Source organism: Musca autumnalis, unplaced genomic scaffold (genome assembly GCF_047663935.1).
Source record: "Musca autumnalis isolate F117 unplaced genomic scaffold, ASM4766393v1 scaffold_2, whole genome shotgun sequence".
Taxonomy (NCBI): domain Eukaryota; kingdom Metazoa; phylum Arthropoda; class Insecta; order Diptera; family Muscidae; genus Musca; species Musca autumnalis.
The window spans coordinates 97180516-97200829 of NW_027411755.1; the positions used below are offsets into that span (position 1 = coordinate 97180516).

The 20314-nt window shown below is 33.9% G+C and overlaps 1 protein-coding gene across 2 annotated transcripts in view; it reads left to right on the forward strand.

Moving 5' to 3' along the window:
- Hasp (Hig-anchoring scaffold protein) overlaps positions 1-20314 on the forward strand; it is a 166754-nt gene that overhangs the window by 130719 nt on the left and 15721 nt on the right. Inside the window, exons 9-13 of one of the 2 annotated variants that reach the window (XM_073968580.1) lie at positions 15844-16629; positions 19374-19537; positions 19599-19706; positions 19773-20107; positions 20164-20306. In XM_073968580.1, coding sequence (XP_073824681.1) covers positions 15844-16629; positions 19374-19537; positions 19599-19706; positions 19773-20107; positions 20164-20306 — 1536 coding nt within the window. The remainder of the gene's footprint in view (positions 1-15843; positions 16630-19373; positions 19538-19598; positions 19707-19772; positions 20108-20163; positions 20307-20314) is intronic. The other variant, XM_073968581.1, reaches the window with a different exon arrangement.

The following is a 20314-nucleotide window of genomic DNA, read 5'->3' on the forward strand; positions in this document are numbered from 1 at the left end:
TCAATCAATATCCAGGATAGAGATGGTATTTACCGGGTATTTATTTGGGTATTTACTATATCGAATCGCCAATACAACATCTTACACCCAATTCTTGGGTATATGTTGTGAAATCTTTTCAAAATGGACAGTTTTACAATACTTTAAACAAGTGGGTAAATACCCGAGTATTTACCCAAATGTTGGGTAAAAGCTCTTTAACTGTCGAACCACTTGACGTAGGCTGACGAAATTTGGTTCAAAACTTTCTTATATCAATAGTATTAAAGGTATTGAAAATGGAGTTCCTGGGTCCATGTTTTGATGTAGCCCCCATATAGCCGTGTAGCCCCCATATAGCCGTACCTCCCGATTTAAGGTATTTTTACCTATTAGGCACATTTTACAAAAATTACTGACTGTAATTTGGTACAGTGAGTTCCCAATATGTATAAAATATCCTTGCTAAAATTGTCGACATAGGTCCACGTTTTCTTGTAGCCCCAATATGGGTTTCTGAAATCGGGAGGTACGTTTATATGGGGGATATATCAAAACGTGGACCCAAAGATCCCATTTGCAGTACCAGAAGTTATTTGATAAAACAAAGATTGAGAACTCACTGTGCCAAATTTCAGCCAATATGATTGTAAAATGTGGCTAATAGGTAAAAAATACCTTAAATCGGGAGGTACGGCTATATGGGGGCTACACGGTTATATGGGGGCTATATCAAAACATTGACCCAGAGACCCTATTTTCAATACCAGATGTTTTCTGGATATAAGTAATATTTCAGCCTACTTCAAGTGGTTCGGCAGTTAAAGAGTTTTTACCCATGGTTTGGGTAGATACTCGAAATCGGGGTACCCTTATATGGGGGCTATAAGAAAGCGTGGACCTACGTTGACAAATTTGTGCAAGGCTATATTATACTCCTTGAGAACTCACTGTGCAAAATTACAGCCAATTTGGTTGTAAAATGTGGCTAATAGATGAAAAATACCTTAAATCGGTAGGTACGGCTATATGGGGCTACACCAAAATATGGACCCAGGGACTCCATTTTCAATACCTTTAATACTATTGATATAAGAAAGTTTTGAGCCAAATTTTGTCAGCCTACGTCAAGTGATTCGGCAGATAAAGAGTTTTTACCCAATATTTGGTTAAAAACTCGAAATCGAGGTACCCTTATATGGGGGCTATAAGAAAACATGGACCTACGTTGACAAAATTTTGCAAAGATATTTTATACTCATTGAGGACTCACTGTGCCAAATTACAGCCAACAATTTGGTTGTAAAATGTGACTAATAGGTGAAAAATACCTTAAATCGGGAGGTACGGTTATATGGGGCTATATCAAAACATGGACCCAGAGACCCCATTTTCAATACCAGGTGTTCTCTTGATATAAGCAGTTAAAGAGTTTTTACCCAAGGTTTGGGTAAATACTCGAAATCGGGGTACCCTTATATGGGGGCTATTAGAAAACGTGGACCTATGTTGACAAATTTTTGCAAAGATATTTTCTACATATTGAGAACTCACTGTGGCAAATTTCTTCCAATAAGATTGTAAAATGTGGATAGTAGTTGAAAATTACCTTAAATCAGGAGGTACGTTTATATGGGGGCTATATGAAAACATGGACCTAGAGACCCCATTTTCAATACCAGATGTTCTCTTGATATAAGTAAGATTTGAGCCAAATTTCGTCAGGCTACGTCAAGTTGTTCGGCAGTTAAAGAGTTTTTACCCAACATTTGGTTAAATACTCTGGTATTTACCCAAGTATTTACACACTTGGTTAAAGTATTGTAAAACAGTCCATTTTGAAACGATTTCACAACCTAAACCCAAAAATAGGGTGTAAGATGTTGTATTGGCGATCCAATATAGTAAATACCCAAATAAATACCCACAAATGGGTATTTACCCGGTATTTACCCAATTTACCAGGTATTTACCCTTTGGGTATTTACCCACTGTCCATCTCTAATCAAGGAGGACCTTCTTAACATTAAATTTAAATGTGAAAAGTATATTTTAATGCGCCTAAATTGATTTATTTGGCGTTTTCAAATCCTTCCAATAGTAAGAGGAAATATGTTATAATGGTTCATAATGTGATACATTCTGTACTTAATATCTTTTACTGTAATTAATATCTTTATGTAATATGTATATGTAATGGTCCATAATGTGATACATTTCGTACTTAATATCTTTTTATGTGACACTGTATAGAACAGTTATAAATCTATTTACTATGTAATATTCTGGGTAGATTCTAATAAATTCTGATAAAGCCATCTGGTTGTCTGAATGTAATGTGTGGAGGGTATAGGCAGTTATACACTCCACACAGGGTTTAAAATGCTAACGTCATATTAGCAAAAGCATGGAAAATGTTCAGCTTTTTCTGCTAAAATTTCTTCAAAATATGTACACATAGCCCAGAAAGTCTGCGTTCACCTTACTACTTTTCAAAAACGATACTAAAACTTTAATAAATAGGTAAATAACATCAGTTTTTCTTTCATAAAAATGTTATTGGCACTCTTTACTACCAGAATAAAAAGAAAAATTCCTGAAAATATATTATTATTATTACGAAGGTAACGGTAAAAAAGTGTTACAACTGCTAAATTAGAGCCCCAAAAAGTCTGCGTTCACTTTGTATGTTGCAATAATACCGTTAATTTTTTTGAATGTTTTTGCAGTTTTCTCCCATTTTTAATCAATATTGTCACAACTGGTCATTCTGTGAGGTCGTTTACACACTTAACTTAAAAAAGTAAAATATTTCAAGAATGGAAAACAAGGACAAAGAAATTGGCATCGATAAAAGGAAAATTCTAGGTAAATAATGGAAAAAGCTATCGAAATATTGGCGAAACTGTAGGTAGAACATATTAGTCTATACATAGAGTGATAATTAACTATAAAAAAATCGGAATTTTGAAGTCAATGCCCAGATCTGGACGGTCAAAGCTCAGTTTTGGACGGTCAAAAATATTATCAGAACGGGAGGAGCGTAACATAGCTAATATAGTTAAAACAAACAGTCCGATAATTACTTCAAAAATTGTTGAAAATGTGAAAATGGCATCCAAAAAAAGTATTTGTGCACAAACCGCCAGAAAAATACTGCATAAAGCTGGATATCATGGTATAGTCGCACGGTGAAAGCCGTACATATCACTAGTGAACAGGCAGAAGCATATTGAATTTGCTAATGAATACATAAACAAGCCTCCAAGTATTCTGGAATCAAGTCATATTTTCGGCCGAAAGCATGTTCTATATGTTTGCAATGAAAGGACTTCAAACTGTTTGGAGAAAGCTCGAACAGCGCTTGAAAAAACAAAATCTTGTTTTACACTGTAAAAACTGGCGAGGGTGCTGTTTTGGATTGGGGTGTGTAGCAGCTTCTGGAGTGGGCCAACTTGTATTTATTGAATCGACAATGGACAAGTATGGTTACCTAAACATCATGAAGCGCAATTCGAACCAAAATGCAGAAGAACTACGAAATTTTGGTTGCAACAACATAACGTTTCAAAGCATACTGCTGAGACTGTAAGGTTTTGGCTCCTATATAATGCCCAGATCTGGGTTTTGACGTAAAAATTCTGGTTTGTTTATAGTTAAATATCACTCTATGTATGGACTAATATGTTCTACCTACAGTTTCGCCAATATTTCGATAGCTTTTTCCATAATTTATCTAGAATTTTCCTTTTATCGATGCCAATTTCTTTGTCCTTGTTTTCCATTCTTGAAATAACTTACTTTTTTAAGTTAAGTATGCAAGCGACCTCACAGAATGACCAGTTGTGACAATATTGATTAAAAATGGGAGAAAACTTCAAAAAAATTCAATAAAAACTAACGGTATTATTGCAACATACAAAGTGAACGCAGACTTTCTGGGACTTTAATTTAGCAGTTGTAACACTTTTCTACCGTTATCTTCGCAATAATAATATATTTTCTGGAATTTTTCTTTTTATTTTGGTACTAAAGAGTGCCAATAGCATATTTATGAAAGAAAAACTGATCTCGTTTACCTATTTATTAAAGTTTTAGCATCATTTTTGAAAAGTAGTAAGGTGAACGCAGACTTTCTGGGCTATGTGTACATTTGTGTTGCTAGCGAAGCTAATGCTATTCAGAGCTCCGTAAGTTTTTTTGGTTTTTTTTTTTGTTTGCTATGGGTGGGGCATGTTTATTTGGGGATGGGGTATGCTTTTGGTTGGTTGGGGGAAGGGGGCAAGTTGTCCCCCTCAACTTGCTAGAATTCGAGAAAAGTTTCACTCGAGCGGAATTCGAGCGAGTATTCGGAGCTCTGATTCTATTTGATATTAGTTGTGTATTTTTACTTTTTCAGTAATAATTATTCAGTAACTTTGTTTCAGAGAGGAAGTGGGATTTTACTCTTTGATCCGAAAAAGAGAAAAAAGTAAAAAGACAGCATTTAGTAAGCATTAGTAAGATAACAGTTGATGACTAAAACAAAAACATTGGCGCCAATGAATGAAAGAAAAACTAACTCCAAAGCAATGAAAAAGTTCTTCAATTTTAAGCAAAAATAAATAAAAAATAATTAATATATTAATAAAATAATCAATAAATATAGCTGAATTGTATATTTATAGTATTTTTCCACAAAAATAAGATAAACATTGAGCAGCTGACCATTTGCAGATGATTAAAAAACAGCTGATCGAACATGCTAAATGTTGCTGGGAAAAATTCTTTCACTTTTAGCAATTTCTCAGCAAACAACTGTCAAAATTGTTCTCTCACTTCGCTCTCTTTTACTGAACTTTTGTGTAAAAAGACAGCATTTAGTAACATTTCGTAATAATTAATACAAATTATCACGTAAAAAGACACACCTATTGTTGCTAATAAAACAGCACCGAACACACATACTCATATTTTGCAGCACACACGATCAACACATATTAGAAAAGAAAATAAGCAACATCCCTGCCAACATTTTTTCAATTTTTGGAAGATTGTTCGCTTAGATAAATCTTCTGTGATTCCCCACGGCGATCATTGGGTGATTGTTTACATTTTTTTCTTACATTTTTTAAATGATCGCCGTTGGGAATCACAGAAGACTCTTCTGGAAGAGCAACAGATGATTGTTACTAAAATTTTTGTTTTTGTTGCATATAATTCTCATATACACTTTCTTCAGAACTTTGATATAAATGGCACGTATAATATTATGAGTATTGACAAACCACACATGTCCAGGTTTTGCAAAGTTTAACCAAAATACAACATATTGACTGAGGAAACAGTACTGAGTACACAATGCCTATAACAAATAACCACAACATAAAGGAATAATTAAAAACCATAACAAAGCAGAAAAGAAAAGAAAAGCAGAAAACTAAACAACAAATAAAAGAAACAAAAAAACAATTGTTCTATTCTTTTTTTAATTTTTCTTTACATGTTGATCTTCTGAAGATCTTCCAGATGATTAATCTGCGATTCTTCCTCGCGATTCGCTTCCCGGACACAGTTACTTTATGTCGGCGATTCGCAGGTTATCATTAGGCGCGCTCTTCCGCGATTAAATTGATCTTCCCCGCGAATCGCAGATTATCTTTAAGCGATTAAAAATTTGAAAAAATGTTTGCAGGGATAGTTTCTACGGCGTAGCCATGTATTCAGCAAACAATACTTTTTGCGATCAGTGTTACCAATTGTAAGGCATTAAAAACCACGATATTATTAATTCCACTTTCTTGTACAAAGACCATGTGAATTTTTGTTGAAGCCGTTTAACAATTTTTATTTTTAAACAACAAAACATTAGCTCTGTTCCAGAACTAAAAAGTTTTTACAATTTTTACCACTTTTACACATTTTGCGTTCCCGTACACAAAATTTATATGAAAATCGTTTACGACTTTTACAACTTTTACGACTAAACCTAAATAACGACGGGAAGTACACAAATATTTCACCAACCTACCAAAACAACGCTCTCTGAGCGTCCGTATTACCCAAATACGTTGAGTCCCAAATCACATTTAAATTTTAAAACACAAAATCCGCGACCGAAAATTACTTAAATGTTTTCATTCGTAAAACAAATAATTTTCCTTCGCAATGAATTGTATTTCATGTTTTGTTGGGATTTTGTTTTTAAAATACAAAACACACACACATACAAACAATAACGTTCTGTCAAAGTTAAACTTTTTCAACTTACAAAAAGTATACGCTCGACGTATTTCGGTAGTTCTCATAAGAATACATGTGTTCTACTTTTTTAACCACACACGCCCTGGGTATACGTCCGTATATAGGTATGGGCCTTACGGAGGATAAATTTGTGATACCACTTGCAACACATCGAAATATTAAATTTCTTTATTACAATTTGTTTACTAAAATCCCGTTTTGCAGAATCGTAATTTTGACATTAGGTGTGTACGATAACTTTGCCAGCAATAATTACTCAGTCAGTTCCAGCAACCTCTCTTAGTGAATTTTACTTTCTCAAGCAAGACAAATTGCAGAAAGTTATCGAACAGCATTTTGCAAAAACTTGCAAGAAAGTCAGCTGTTTCCGTAAATGTATGAAATTTGTTTTTGTTTCTTTTGATATTTTAAACCAAACGGAACAAAAACACAAATTTTAAAATTGCAGTTTACTTATTTAATGCTTTAATCCTATCCACAACGCTTAAGAATTTAAAAAAATGTGCAATTGTGAAATTTTCTTCGTCAAAAATTTAACATTTCGAGTTGTTTACATTGAACAGGTGATTAAAAGTCAGCTGATCAGACTTGCAAATTTTTGCGAGACAAATTTTCCTTGCAAAAATTTGCACGTTCTCAGTCACAAAACTCTCCAAAAATCTCTCCAAACTCGCTCTCTTTTGCTGGATAATTTTGTTATCGAACAGCATTCAGTAAAAATTTGTACGAATTTGTAAAAATTTTTGGGTTATCGTACAGACCTATTATATGCCACCTTTTTCATTTGCGCGTTGGCAACACTAATCACAAAAACATCCCTCGTTTGTCTATTTGTTGCGACGAATGGCCAGCCGAGTGCTAAATATTAGAGCTGGCAAACCATCGATATTCCCAACATTAGATATTTTCGATATAATGTTTTAAAATATCGATTGGTGTCGATATTATCGTTAAGTTGTCATCGCCATTAATTTGGAGATAAAAATGGCGGAAATGTCAATGATTTTCTTAAAATTATGCAAAAGTAGTTCACAGAAATATAAAGGAGAATAAACAACTGCTTCTATTTTATAAAAATGTAAAAAAAATACATTTTATTTTACCGAAAAATGTGTACGTATGACTACGGACTTACTTTCTTACACACACATAACCGAAAAGCAGCAAAATTTCTATTTATTTCAATGGATTTCAGGGGCTCAATTCTGTTTCTATGAAAAAGTGAAATGAAAACTTTTATAAAGGAGAAAACTGTCAAATGAAAAAAATTATTAAGGAAATATTTTTGATTTCATTTAGGGGTTTTTATTCCGATAATATCGATAGGCAAAACTATCTATCGATATTGATTTTTTAAATAATAATCGATATTATCGATAGTGCCATCGATTTTTTGCCAGCTCTACTAAATATGTAGCGTGGTGTCGATTATGCTGAAAGAAAAATGCTTAGGCGTAAAATACGAAATAAGCAAAGATGCACTAAAATAAATATGCGTTCGTTTGCTTATTTAGCCGTGTATATCAGTATTGTGCACCAGTTACGTGTACAGCTAATGCTAATGTTGGCTGTCTTTTAAACCCTGTCTCCACCAAAATATGGAGGGCATAATTAACTTTGTAATTATCTTTATCCATAATTTGGTACAGAAGTTTCAATTAATAATTGATCCACAAACATACCAGAAGGGACAAGGGAGACATCTCTAACGTCTATGAGTGCACCCCGATTGATATTAGCTCAATGATATGGGACCTACAGTTTATCGCCGAGTCCGAACGGCGTGTCTTAAGACTCCACTTGAATAAAAGGTTTACATGGCTGAAATACTCAGGAAATTGGTTATATCGGTCCAGTTTTGACATAGCCTTCATGGAACGGTACCGCCCGATTTTCGGTATCAAGGTTTGAGCCACATTAGTAGTCTTTATTGGTGGTATGAAACACTTTTGTAAGGAATTGTCGGTATAGGCCTACACCTTCATAGCCCTCCCGACTTTCGGTATTTTGAAGGTTGTGGCCTCAATATCTCACAGAAATGGCTGAAATAGGATATTTAGTCTACATTGGTATTTTGAAGGTTTTAGCCTCATTATCACATCGAAATGACTGAAATTTGGCATTTAGTGTTCGTTGGGTGTATAAAACTTTCCATTTGAATTTTGTCGGTAAAGGTCCACGCCTTCATATAGACCCCATAGAAAGGTACCTCCCGATTTTCCGAAACGAAATGACTGAAATTTGGTATTAAACTTTCCACCTGAAATTTGTCGGTATAGGTACACGTCTTCATATAACTCCCATGAAGCGGTATCCCAACATATTGGCCACATTGTTCTACCGAAATGACTGCTTTTTTGGTCAGGTTAATTGATGAAAATAAACGAATTTATTTCATGTTTTGCTCGACGTTTCGTTGGTGTGTTTCCAACTTTTTCAAGAGCTTGTTCATTTAATTCTGGTAACAAATGAGAATTTTGATTAGATTTAGGTTTTGTGAAATATCTTACTTAAATTTAACTTACTTTAAATACCTTGCATTATTATTTATTTCTTCTTATTATTAAAAAACGGGACCCCACAACATTTAGTTTAAAAATAAATAAATAATCAAAAAATAAAAATTACAGTTAAACTTAAGCTAAATCACAGAACCGTTTCTAAATAATCGCAATAGAATACGGAAGCTTCGTATTATCCTTATCTTCTTTTGTATTAATTGATCTGGCAATCCTTTGTTGTATTCGTAGTCCTTCCAATGTAAGTCTTTTATTCTCCCTTTTATCTCTATCTAATATTTTGACATTCAACAGATCAGCAGTATGGCCACTCTCAGTTGTGTGTTGTGACAGTGCTGTTTTTGATGTTCCTTTGTTTATATCATTTTGGTGTTCTCCTATTCTCACACTAAGCATTCGTTTTGTTCTCACACACAAAAACACAACAACAAGCAGAGAGAGTAAGGAACAATTTCAAAAGAAAAATTCTCAATGTAGAAATAAAAGAAACACACTTACAAATAGCAACAACAAAACAGATGATATCACAGTTAGAAATAAAAATACAAAATACACTAGACGAAACAGAACTACAAAGATTTAAAGACGAGCAATAGAAAAGATATTACAATATAAAATCAAAAACAAAAGCGACGCACACCTCAAAAATAAACAGACTAAAAAGCCAAAAATTTGACGAATACAATTTGATTTTGAACGAAGACTAGTTTATTAATTGCACCGAAATAGATTTTTCCAAAGAACAAAAATGGATATTATCCATGGGGAAAAAGTTCGCACTACCAGTGACATCGAAAAACTTCAACGCAGTCTCCCTCATAGCGGATATTGAACAGTGGGTTAAAACTATCAAAGACGATTCGGAAAAAGAAATCACCAGGACAAAAATAGCGAACAGAATATCAAACTATAAAAGAAATATATACAATAGCGATAAAGAAAAATTCATATTAGCCATTTTTGAGGACACACAAAAGTTAATCAAAGAAATTGGAGACCAAATTATAGTCACAACGGCTGACAAAGGCAATAAAACCGTCATCCTATATAAAGAAGACTATGCAAAAAACTCAACACATTACTAGACGATAAATCAACGTACAAATTTATTAGAGAAGATCCAACGACAGAACAGAACTTCAAAAGAAGGACATTATAACGAAGTGGGAAAAATCAAAACTGACAAGCATTGCCGCTACAGCTCCGGACCTCTATGGATTACCAAAGATCCACAAGGAAAACATCCCTCTAAGACCTATAGCCACGTCTGTCAATGTACCATGTTACAACTTAGCGCAATACACTGGTAAGACTTTCAAAACATTAATCTCACCAAAATATAATATTAAAAATAGCATCAATCTGAAAGATAGGATAAGGGACATCCAATTGGATGAGGATGACATTATTGTTTCTTTTGATGTTATCTCATTGCTCACCAATATCCCCACACATCTCGCAACTAAAAACATTATGGAAAAATGGAATACAGTTCAGAAAAACAAGAAAACCCCAAGACAAACCTTTCTTAATATATTAAACTTCGTTCTAAAGGATAATAACTATTTCAAATGTGACAACAAATTTTACCATCAGACGTATGGTATGCCTATGGCAACCCACTTTCGCCTACCATAGCTGATATTGTGCTTGATAAACTACTAGACGACGTTATAACTGAACCCAACAGAAATAACATAAGGATTAAAATACTGACGAAATACGTGGATGACATAAACAAAAATGACGAAAACACTATTCTAAGCGATTCTAAATGGATATCACCAAAAAAAAAATTCACAATAGAAAAAGAGGAAAACGGAAAATTACCATATTTAGATATGTTAATTATAAGAGATGAAAGAAAGCTATTAACAAAAGACATATCCTCCGGGCGAATAATAAATTTCCACTCCACACAACCAATGAATATGAAAATTAATACTTCAAAAAGTCTGTTATACAAAATATTATACCTGACAGATGAACCATATATAAACAAAAATATCAAAAAATACACAGATATACTGAAGAAAAATAGTTACCCGCCTCAACTAATAAAGAAAATAATCATCGACTGCAAACAAATTTTTGTGAGTGAACCGTACCTGCCAAATTTAACAGAAACAAAAAAACCTGAAAGAAATCATAACAAACACGACAACAATGATAGCACACAAATCCAATCAGACGATGCAAACGATATTCAAACGCACAAAAACAAAAGAAGACAAATTTAAACAACACAACGTAGTCTATGAAATTACATGCAAGGGCAATGAGAAAGAAACATGTTGGGAAAATTTACGTATGCACAACAAAACGAATGCTTAGTGTGAGAATAGGAGAACACCATAATTATATAAACAACGGAACATCAAAAACAGCACTGTCACAACACGCAACGGAGAGTGGCCATACTGCTGATCTGTTGAATGTCAAAATATTAGATAGAGAGAAAAGGGAGAATAAAAGACTTACATTGGAAAGCCTACGAATACAACAAAGGATTGCCAGATCAATTAATACAAAAGAAGACAAGGATAATACGAAGCTTCAGTATTCTACTGCGATTATTTAGAAACGGTTCTTTGATTTAGCTTAAGTTTAACTGTGATTTTTATTTTTTGATTATTTATTTATTATTAAACTAAATGTTGGGGAGTCCCGTTTTTTTAATAATAAGAAGAAGTAAATAATAATGCAAGGCATTTAAAGTAAGTTAAATTTAAGTAAAATATTTCACCAGACCTAAATCTAATCAAAATTCTCATTTGTTACTTGAATTAAATAAACAAGCTCTTGAAAAAGTTGGAAACACACCAACGAAACGTCGAGCAAAACATGAAATAAATCCGTTTATTTTCATTCAATTAACCTGACCAAAAAAGCCCAAATTAATATCAACATTGGTCAACAAATAAAAACATTAGTATTTAGTCTTCGTTGAAGTTACAAAACTTTCCTCCAAAAATTTCTGGACACAGGTCAATTTTTAATACTGCCTCCATAGAACGGTACTTCCGATTTTCGTTATTTTGAAAGCTTTACCATCGATTTTTCGGTAGTTTATAAATTTTAATAATCTTTTTCTGTAATAACGTATTTTTGGATCTCAGTGCGGGGAAAATTTCCACGTTGCAACATTAGGTTGTCCCAAACAAGAAACAGTATTTATGAAAGTGTATACCCCAAAACATTTTATTTTTCTTTCTCGAGTTTTCAGTGCGTCTCCAAGTTACCATAATAAATGAAATCAGTTATAGCACAAAAAACATTATATTGAACATAAATGTATGAAAGGATAATAAAATTGCTTAAAAATATCAATTCAGCACATAAAGCCGGGCTAAACTTTTGGTCATAACTGCTAAAACCGCAAATGACCGCACAACGTCTAAACAGTTCTTAAATCTTCAGACCCTTGGCTTTATTTTGGTACTATCAATCCTAAACAGCATCGTTGGCCGGAAAATCCGACAAAGTCCGTTAGAGAAAGGAAAGATTACAGATTAAATTTATTGATAAATTTAAAATCCTCAATAAATGACTCAGTCTGTCGAAGTATGAACTCCCAGCAGAATCGATGTAAAAGGGTGTATCCAAGCTCAAAACGTATATTCCATTTATGGTGGTTATATATGGAAACAAACCATTGAAAACCGAATATGTCAATTTATGCGAATAAACCAGAACCTAGAAAACATTGGAAATTGACAGATATCATTATGAGGGAACCATGCATATACATTAGGGCGGCCCAAAAAACGACAAAATTATTTTTGAAACGCCTACCCCTGAATTTGTTCCATTTGATCCAAAAACCAATGTATATGACATTTTATGGCCATCGGTTAACGTTAACCCGTGCCCCGTGTCTATAATAATTTCTATAGGACCAAAGGTCAATTTTAACGAAAATGCTCTTAAGGCGGCATTTATGGTCCAATCGATGAAAAAACTTTACCAGTTATTTTATAATCACTATTTCACGTTATACCTAAAATGCATGCGATAAACATAATTGAACATATGGCCGACAGTTTTATTATCCTACAACTAGATATTTCTAATGCAAAGTACATTCACTTTCGCTGATTATTGGCTCCATTTATGAAAATAGCTTTCTACAAAACAGAACATGAGCTAAATGTAAAGTGCGTACATCTGTTCACTTTGATATGAAATAAGTCTTCTCTTATGCATTAATGGAAGTCGTGCTAAATAGCTTTTTGGTTATAGAGTATAATCTCGATAATCCGAACTCCACGTGTTTCGGTGGTGTTCGCATTATCTAATTGTCGGGATTACCGAATAGTACGAAACATAAATTATTTTCTATAATTTAGTCACTTCTCATAGGCCTATAATAATACTTTTTTAATTGTAATTGGTAAAATCGAACACATCCATCAAAAATTCGGATCCGTTAGTCATTATGTAACCCATTACAAAGTGATGTAATCAAAAATAACTTCTTATATTACTCATTACTATGTTATGAGTACGGTGACACAGAGCGTGTGTGTCCGACTACAATTCATAGGGTTGTGTGTTCAACGCTCACCGTCGGCACGCGAGCTCTTTGTTGGCCAAATAAAGAACAAATGGTGGTGCAATTGTTAGCGTTTAAACAACCCTTAATGTTCGTACGCGTGGCCGAGTGTGTAGTGTGTTCGGCTACAAATCAGAAGTTCGCATGATCAAATCCAGAAGAAATCGAAATAAAATAAAAATATGAAGTATGTTGAAATTGAAAACAAATTCCACCTCAACTGTCAAAAAAATTGAATTTTTATACCCTCCACCATAATATGGAGGGTATAATTAAATTTGTCATTCCGTTTGTAACACATCGAAATACCCTATAAAGTATATATATTCTTGATCACGGTAAAATTTTAAGTCGATATAACCATGACACAGCTCGCGATTTTTAAGATAGAGCTTTAAAATTTGGCATAGAAGTTTCTATTACTCCTAGGTTGTTTGGTATTGCAAATGGGCTACATCGGCCCACGTTTTGATAGCCCCCATAGAACATAGCTTCATTATCACACAGAAATGGCTGAAATTTGGTATTAAGTGTTCGTTGGTATAAAACTTTCCCCCAGAATTTTGTTGGTATGGGTCCACGCCCGTAGAACGGTACCTCCCGATTTTCGGTATTTTGAAGGTTGTGGTCTCAATATTACTGCGAAATGGCTGAAATTTGGTATTTATTCTTCGTTGGGGGTACTTTCTCCCAGAAATTTGTCGGTACAGGTCCACGCCTTCCTATAGCCCCCATAGAACTGTACCTCCCGATTCTCGGTATTTTGAAGGTTATGGCCATAATAATCCATTGAAATGGCTGAAATGTGGTATTTAGTCTTTGTTAGGGGTATTCAACTTTCCACTCTAAATTTGTCGGTATAGGTACACGTTTCAATATAGCCCCTTAGAACGGTACCTCCCGATTTTCGGTATTTTGAAGGTTGTGACCTCAATATTCCTCGAAAGTGGCTGAAATTTGGTATTTAGTCTTCGTTCGGTAAATAAAACTTTCCCACTGAAATTTGTTGCTACAGGCCCACGCCTTAATACAGCCCCCATAGAACGGTACCACCCGATTTTCAGTATTTTGAAGGTTTTAGCTTCGTTATCACACCGAAATTGCTGAAATTTGGTACTTAGCCTTCGTTGTTGGTATGGGTCCACGCCTTCATATAGCCCAAAGAACGGTACCTCCCGATTTCCGGTATTTTGAAAGTGGTGGCCTAAATATTTCTCCGATATTGCTGAAATTTGGTATTTACTACTCATTTGAGTTATAAAACCTTTCCATATGAAATTTGTCGGTATAGGTCCACGCCATCGGTCTCCCCCGTTTTTCCTTTTTTTGAGGGTTGTGGCCACAACAACAAACAGAAATGACTGAGTTTTGGTATTTAAAAATTTGGAAGTAAAACCCTTTCCGACTGAATTTCGTCAGTATAGGTCCACGTTTCGATATAGCCCCCATAGAACGGTACCTCCCGATTCCATAATTGTGGAGGATGTGACGTTAATCCCACCGAAATGACTGAAATTTGTTATTTAGTCTTTCATGGGGTTATAAAATGTTCCAGAAAAGAATTATCAGTATAGGTCCACGTCTTCCTATATCCCCCATAGAAGCATACCTCGTGATTTAGGGTATTTTTTAGGTTTTAACCACATTATCGTACTGAAATATCGTAAATTTGGTATTTAGTCTTCTTTGAGTCTAATTTTCGTATTTTGAAGGTTAGCGATATTGTTTTACCGAAATTGCTGAAATTGTGTATTAAGTCTTTTTCATAAACGAAAGGAAACTAATTGTTCCATTTTACTTTAATACCACTTCTGGTGGAGGGTATAACAAGTTCGAACTTAAAGCCGTTCTTACTTGTTTTAGCTTATTTTTCAACTTCTAGAGGCCACAGAATAACTAATTATTCTATTGGTCATAGAATAACTAGTAATTCAGTGCGCCCATGTCCTTGTTAAAATAATGGGTTAGTAGGGTGTTATGTAAGTAGTTACGACTGCTAAAAGTACTATAAAAAGGATGCAAGGATTTTTTTCCTGGGGCTTAAATGAAATATAAAAGAAAAAAGTGCTCTAAGTTAAAAAAATAGTGATGTCCGGATTACCGCGTTTTCCGGAATATCGAGTGTACGGATTATCGAGACTATACTGTAATCAAATTAAATCCATATGGGGACACGTGAAACTACAGTGATTTATGATACAATTTTACAAAGTAACTGTATGTTTACAATAACAAAATAAACATTTGATTATAAATTGCAATTAAATGCAAAAAATGGTCAATGCCTATTAAATATCGAAATATTCAAAGAATACTTTTTCTGACTAGTAGTGTATGTCTATATATTTCTTTACAAGTAAAGAGTAACAGAATCATTGCAGATTTTTCAATGTCATTATATTTTCAGAAATTTATGAGTTTAAATAGAGAAAGACAAAACAACTACAAACATTGCAGTTACTTTCCTAAAATTATGTCATGAGTAATGTTATAAATTCTATTAATAGAGCACTATAAGACTTTTTATATACTCTATACCATTTCTAGATATATCTGGTGAAGGGAAATTATCAAGAATAAAGCGAGGACATGCGGAAGTGGAGGAAGCTTATTCCAAGTATTATCAACGTATAAAACAAAAATATCAAGACTTTGTGAAATATTTACTTGGTTATAATGACAGCAACCAAAACAGGGATGTACGGAATCCTTCGAAAAAAATTAAGGTTCAAAACGGTCGTTGGTATTACGTCAATAACAACACAGATATATTGCCAAGATACAAGACTACTCATAAGTCCAAACAATTGGTTAACGATATTAACGAGTACGACGAAATGGAAAATAAGGCCAATGGACTAATTTTACCCCAGCACAATATATACAACGATTCCGTTAAATATACGTCTACTAGAAGAATCAACGAACCCGTTTTTTCTGAAGTAAATTCGTATAATTATGTCCTTGAGCCGTCGTTGCAGCGAAAACCGAAGTTGGGAAACATGTCGGATTTCATTGAACAACTTAAATCGCAAATGATTCGTAAAAGAGGAAAAAGAAATACAAATATGCAGACAGACCTCGAATCTGAATCAACCGATGAGTATAAAGAAGGGCGTAAAAAATTAAGAGGGCCTTGTGAAGATTTAGACTGGGATTCATTTGCTAATGTGACTATCATTAGAGCTGGAAAGACTTCTGGCAGAAACAGTATAGGCACAATTTTGAGTTTGGAATGTAATGCGGGATTTCAACTCAATATAAAAGGAGCGAATGTCACAACCAGATGCATACGCGGTTTTTGGAAGCCCGAAACACCAAAATGCGTGTCAGGTAATGGTTCAATTAAATTAAAAAACCGCACTTTCGAAATCTCGTTAGGACCTGTTTCACACCAAATACATATCGTCGGTGTCATGCTTAAGTGTTCCATACGCCATTTGCCTGTTTTGAGATAATCGCATTTTAATGTTTTGCGTCACAACTGCGTGGAGCTGGCTAAAGCAAATATTTATATTTTTGACTTGAAATAGTATATAGAACATAATTGCAAAAATTTAGAGGATGTGTATTGGAATATAAAAGTTATAGAATTTTTGTCGATTTGTTCCATATCCGCACTTATAACACAAATGTGAAATATTGTAAATCACATGGAACAAAGTGACAAAAAAAAAATTCCATCTTTGCCTCAATAGCTTAAATACTCCTAATTCGAAAATTAAAATTCTGATTTTTGAAATGTGTTTTTAAACTTGTAAATTTATAAAATATTAATTTCATAACAGAAAAAAGTTTATGATTTCCCGTCGAGGTGTGGATATCTCGTAAACTAGAGCAGATAGGAGAAAGCCGACTAGAAATTCAGAAAGAGCATACCGGAAAACACTAGAAACCAAAAGTCAAAAATGGCGTATGGAACACTTAAGCATGACACCGACGATATGTAATAGATTATCTCACATTTACATGCATATGGAATAGTTTCCTTTTCCTTTGACTCACCAGTAATGGAAGACTACATCGATAATGTACCTCCCGTTCAATCTACGTCAACATAAGCCTAAACATTTATCAACGCTGAAGTTCGACCGGCTCAGCAAATTGTACATACAAATGTAAATGCAATATTACGAATTGAATTCCTGAAAATATTTGATATACATCTATACACATACACAGTTGCACAAACAAATCCAGCATTGGTGGCGTTTTTATTGAGATAGCTGTTGGATATTTTTTCTAAAAAGACTGGCTAAATCCCATTGTTGGTGGTGCACACGTAAGCCTTCAAACAAAGTTCAATGTTCGAGTGTGTGGCCTAGTGTGTAATGTGCTCGGCTACAAAGCAGAAGTTCGTGTGTTCAGAACCAGCAAAAAGCGAAATAAAAAAAATATGAAGTGTGTTGAAATTGAAAACAAATTCCACCTCAACTGTTCTAAAAATAGAAGATATTTTTAGCTTATAGTTTATTTTTCACTAGTTATTCTAGTGGTTATAGAATAACTAGTCAATTAGTGCGACATGCCCTTGTTAAAATAATGGGTTAGTAGGCGGTTTTGTAAGGGGTTACGACCACCAAAAAGTACTATAAAAGCCAATTATTTAGTAAGGATTTTTTCTGCTGGATAGTTTCGGTCCACGCCATTGGTTCTCATCAGTTTCCAACTATTTCAACACCGCTTTTTGTCGAGCATGATATACATATATCTCACCGTGGATGACATAATATGTCTAAATTTTTCTGTAAGTACTCGGTATGTACTTATGCATATTATTAAGAGTATTTTTATACTGGCGTTTTATACAAAAACTGGTTTTGTCCAATCAACGGAACTTTCTCATTATATACGTATGTACATTAGGTCGACCCAAAAAAAAAAATTTTTTTAAATTTTTTCAATTTGACCAAAAATACCTTATATATGAAATTTTATGGGTTATGAATATGTTATGTTATAAAACAGATTTCATTTAATTTGGGAAAGGTTTCAATTCAATTGAGAAAGGTTTAATTTCAATTTGAAGAGTTTTTTTCGTTCGAAAAGGTTTCATTTCTCTGGAAAAGGTGTTATTTAATCTGGAATATCTATATATTAACCCGTTTCCTCATACATTACAGGATGATAGTAAAAATTTCATAACAAAATAACTTACGAACATATGCAAACAAAAATGTATTTGAAATAAAGATGATACACATGATGCAATTAATAAGGCGAACAAGAAACTACAACAAAAAGACTATGTATTTTGATTGAAAGTATGTACTTCACGCTGTCATAATTTTTGTTTTCGTTTTCATACGATTAATTCACAATAACATAATAAGCTAAATCGGATATTTAAAACTGATGTAAAAATCGAGTTTAATATAGTAATATCTGGTTAAAAATTATGATAACCGGATCTGCTATTCAAGCAAATAATACTAAAATACACTAGAAAGAGTTTTTGCGAACTAGGACCAAGTTAAAGAAAGCTAGAAGGTGGAACTGTTCTGCAAAAATTAATTATTAAATTTCACTGTAAGATGTCAACATTGACATACAGACATAAACAGAGATTTAAATATGTTTCCTCAGACATTATAGGATTACAAAACTCATCAGAAAATTTTCCTTTTGTGTTCTTCATAAACTCACAAAAAGTTTTCGCTTCAATCTTCAAACCATGTTTGATCTTGCATGGAAATGTGTCACTGATATCTGGATAGCTCTTTACAAATGATGGTCCAAATGGTTATTTTATTTGTTTGTGGGAAGTCAAGTTTCAATCGACAACTTAAAACTCGTTTTTTCCAAAACATGACAAACTTTGGGTAAATAAGCGATATGTATATCTAGTCGATTTTAATTTATAACATCAAAAGTTTTATATTGATATCAAGTTGTCAATGTCCCCGTTAATGCTGGGTTTGGATAATGGTCGACCCATTACTTACGGAAATAAAAATATTTGGGTTTTTGTCAGCTTGTTTTATTATCAGTGGTGTTATGCCCATTACCTAATATAGAGTTCATAGTCGAAACATAAGGTATACGCAAAATAATGGCCATAAGTTTTAAATTTGCAGCACCGTGCTTGGTTCCTTCTGTGGAGAATGGAAAATATTATAAAGTAGAACCGCATACAATAGAGCTTTCAGACAAACCATCCCTGACACCTCTATCGACATATGAAGAGATACAGTCCAATGAGTTCATTACGCTGGTGTGCGAGGAAGGATATAAAATACAAGTTAATTCCATCCTTTATTTATTACAATAGGTTAAATGATAATAAAATATATTTTCAATAGGGTGCCGCACAATTGAGATGTGGTCACGGAAGTTGGTCAGTTAACGCATTTTCCAAATGTGTTTCAGTAGCATGTACGTTGCCCAATATTCCGGGGTTGATATACGAGGTAAAATTTAAATCGATAATCAATTTTAATATACCACCAAAATAATTACACGACGTTGTCCTCCAGGGGGGTTATCGGGCAGGCCTAACTATCGGCCAAGACAGCTCCGTTAATGCTCGCTGTAATTACTCAACAAACACACTTCCTATTGAAATGACTTGCAATAAAGGTACGATCAAGCCGCAAAACATACAGTGTGAGTCTGGAATGCGTAAATCGAGACAAGAAATTGTAAAAATAGTAGAACCGCTCAATGAATCCAAAGAAAAGATCAGCAGTACTAATGTTCTGGATACATCTGAAATGGAAGAGAGTTATAATTCAACGGATGACCAAAACACAACGGAAGAAACAAAGATGTGTGGCCCCCCAACACTCACTGATGGGGCTTTAATATACAAGTAAGTCTGTGAAAATAATGCTTGCGCGCAATACGAGTAAATCTATTGTCCTTCAGAAATGGTGATATAGACATCGAAGGTGTATATGAAAGTGGCACGGAAATATATTTCAATTGCATTCCAAGTGCTTCTGGAGAAAGAAACACGTGGAAAATCATTTGTGAAAATGGAGAGTGGATAGGTCGTTCGTACAATTGCGGTAAGTAG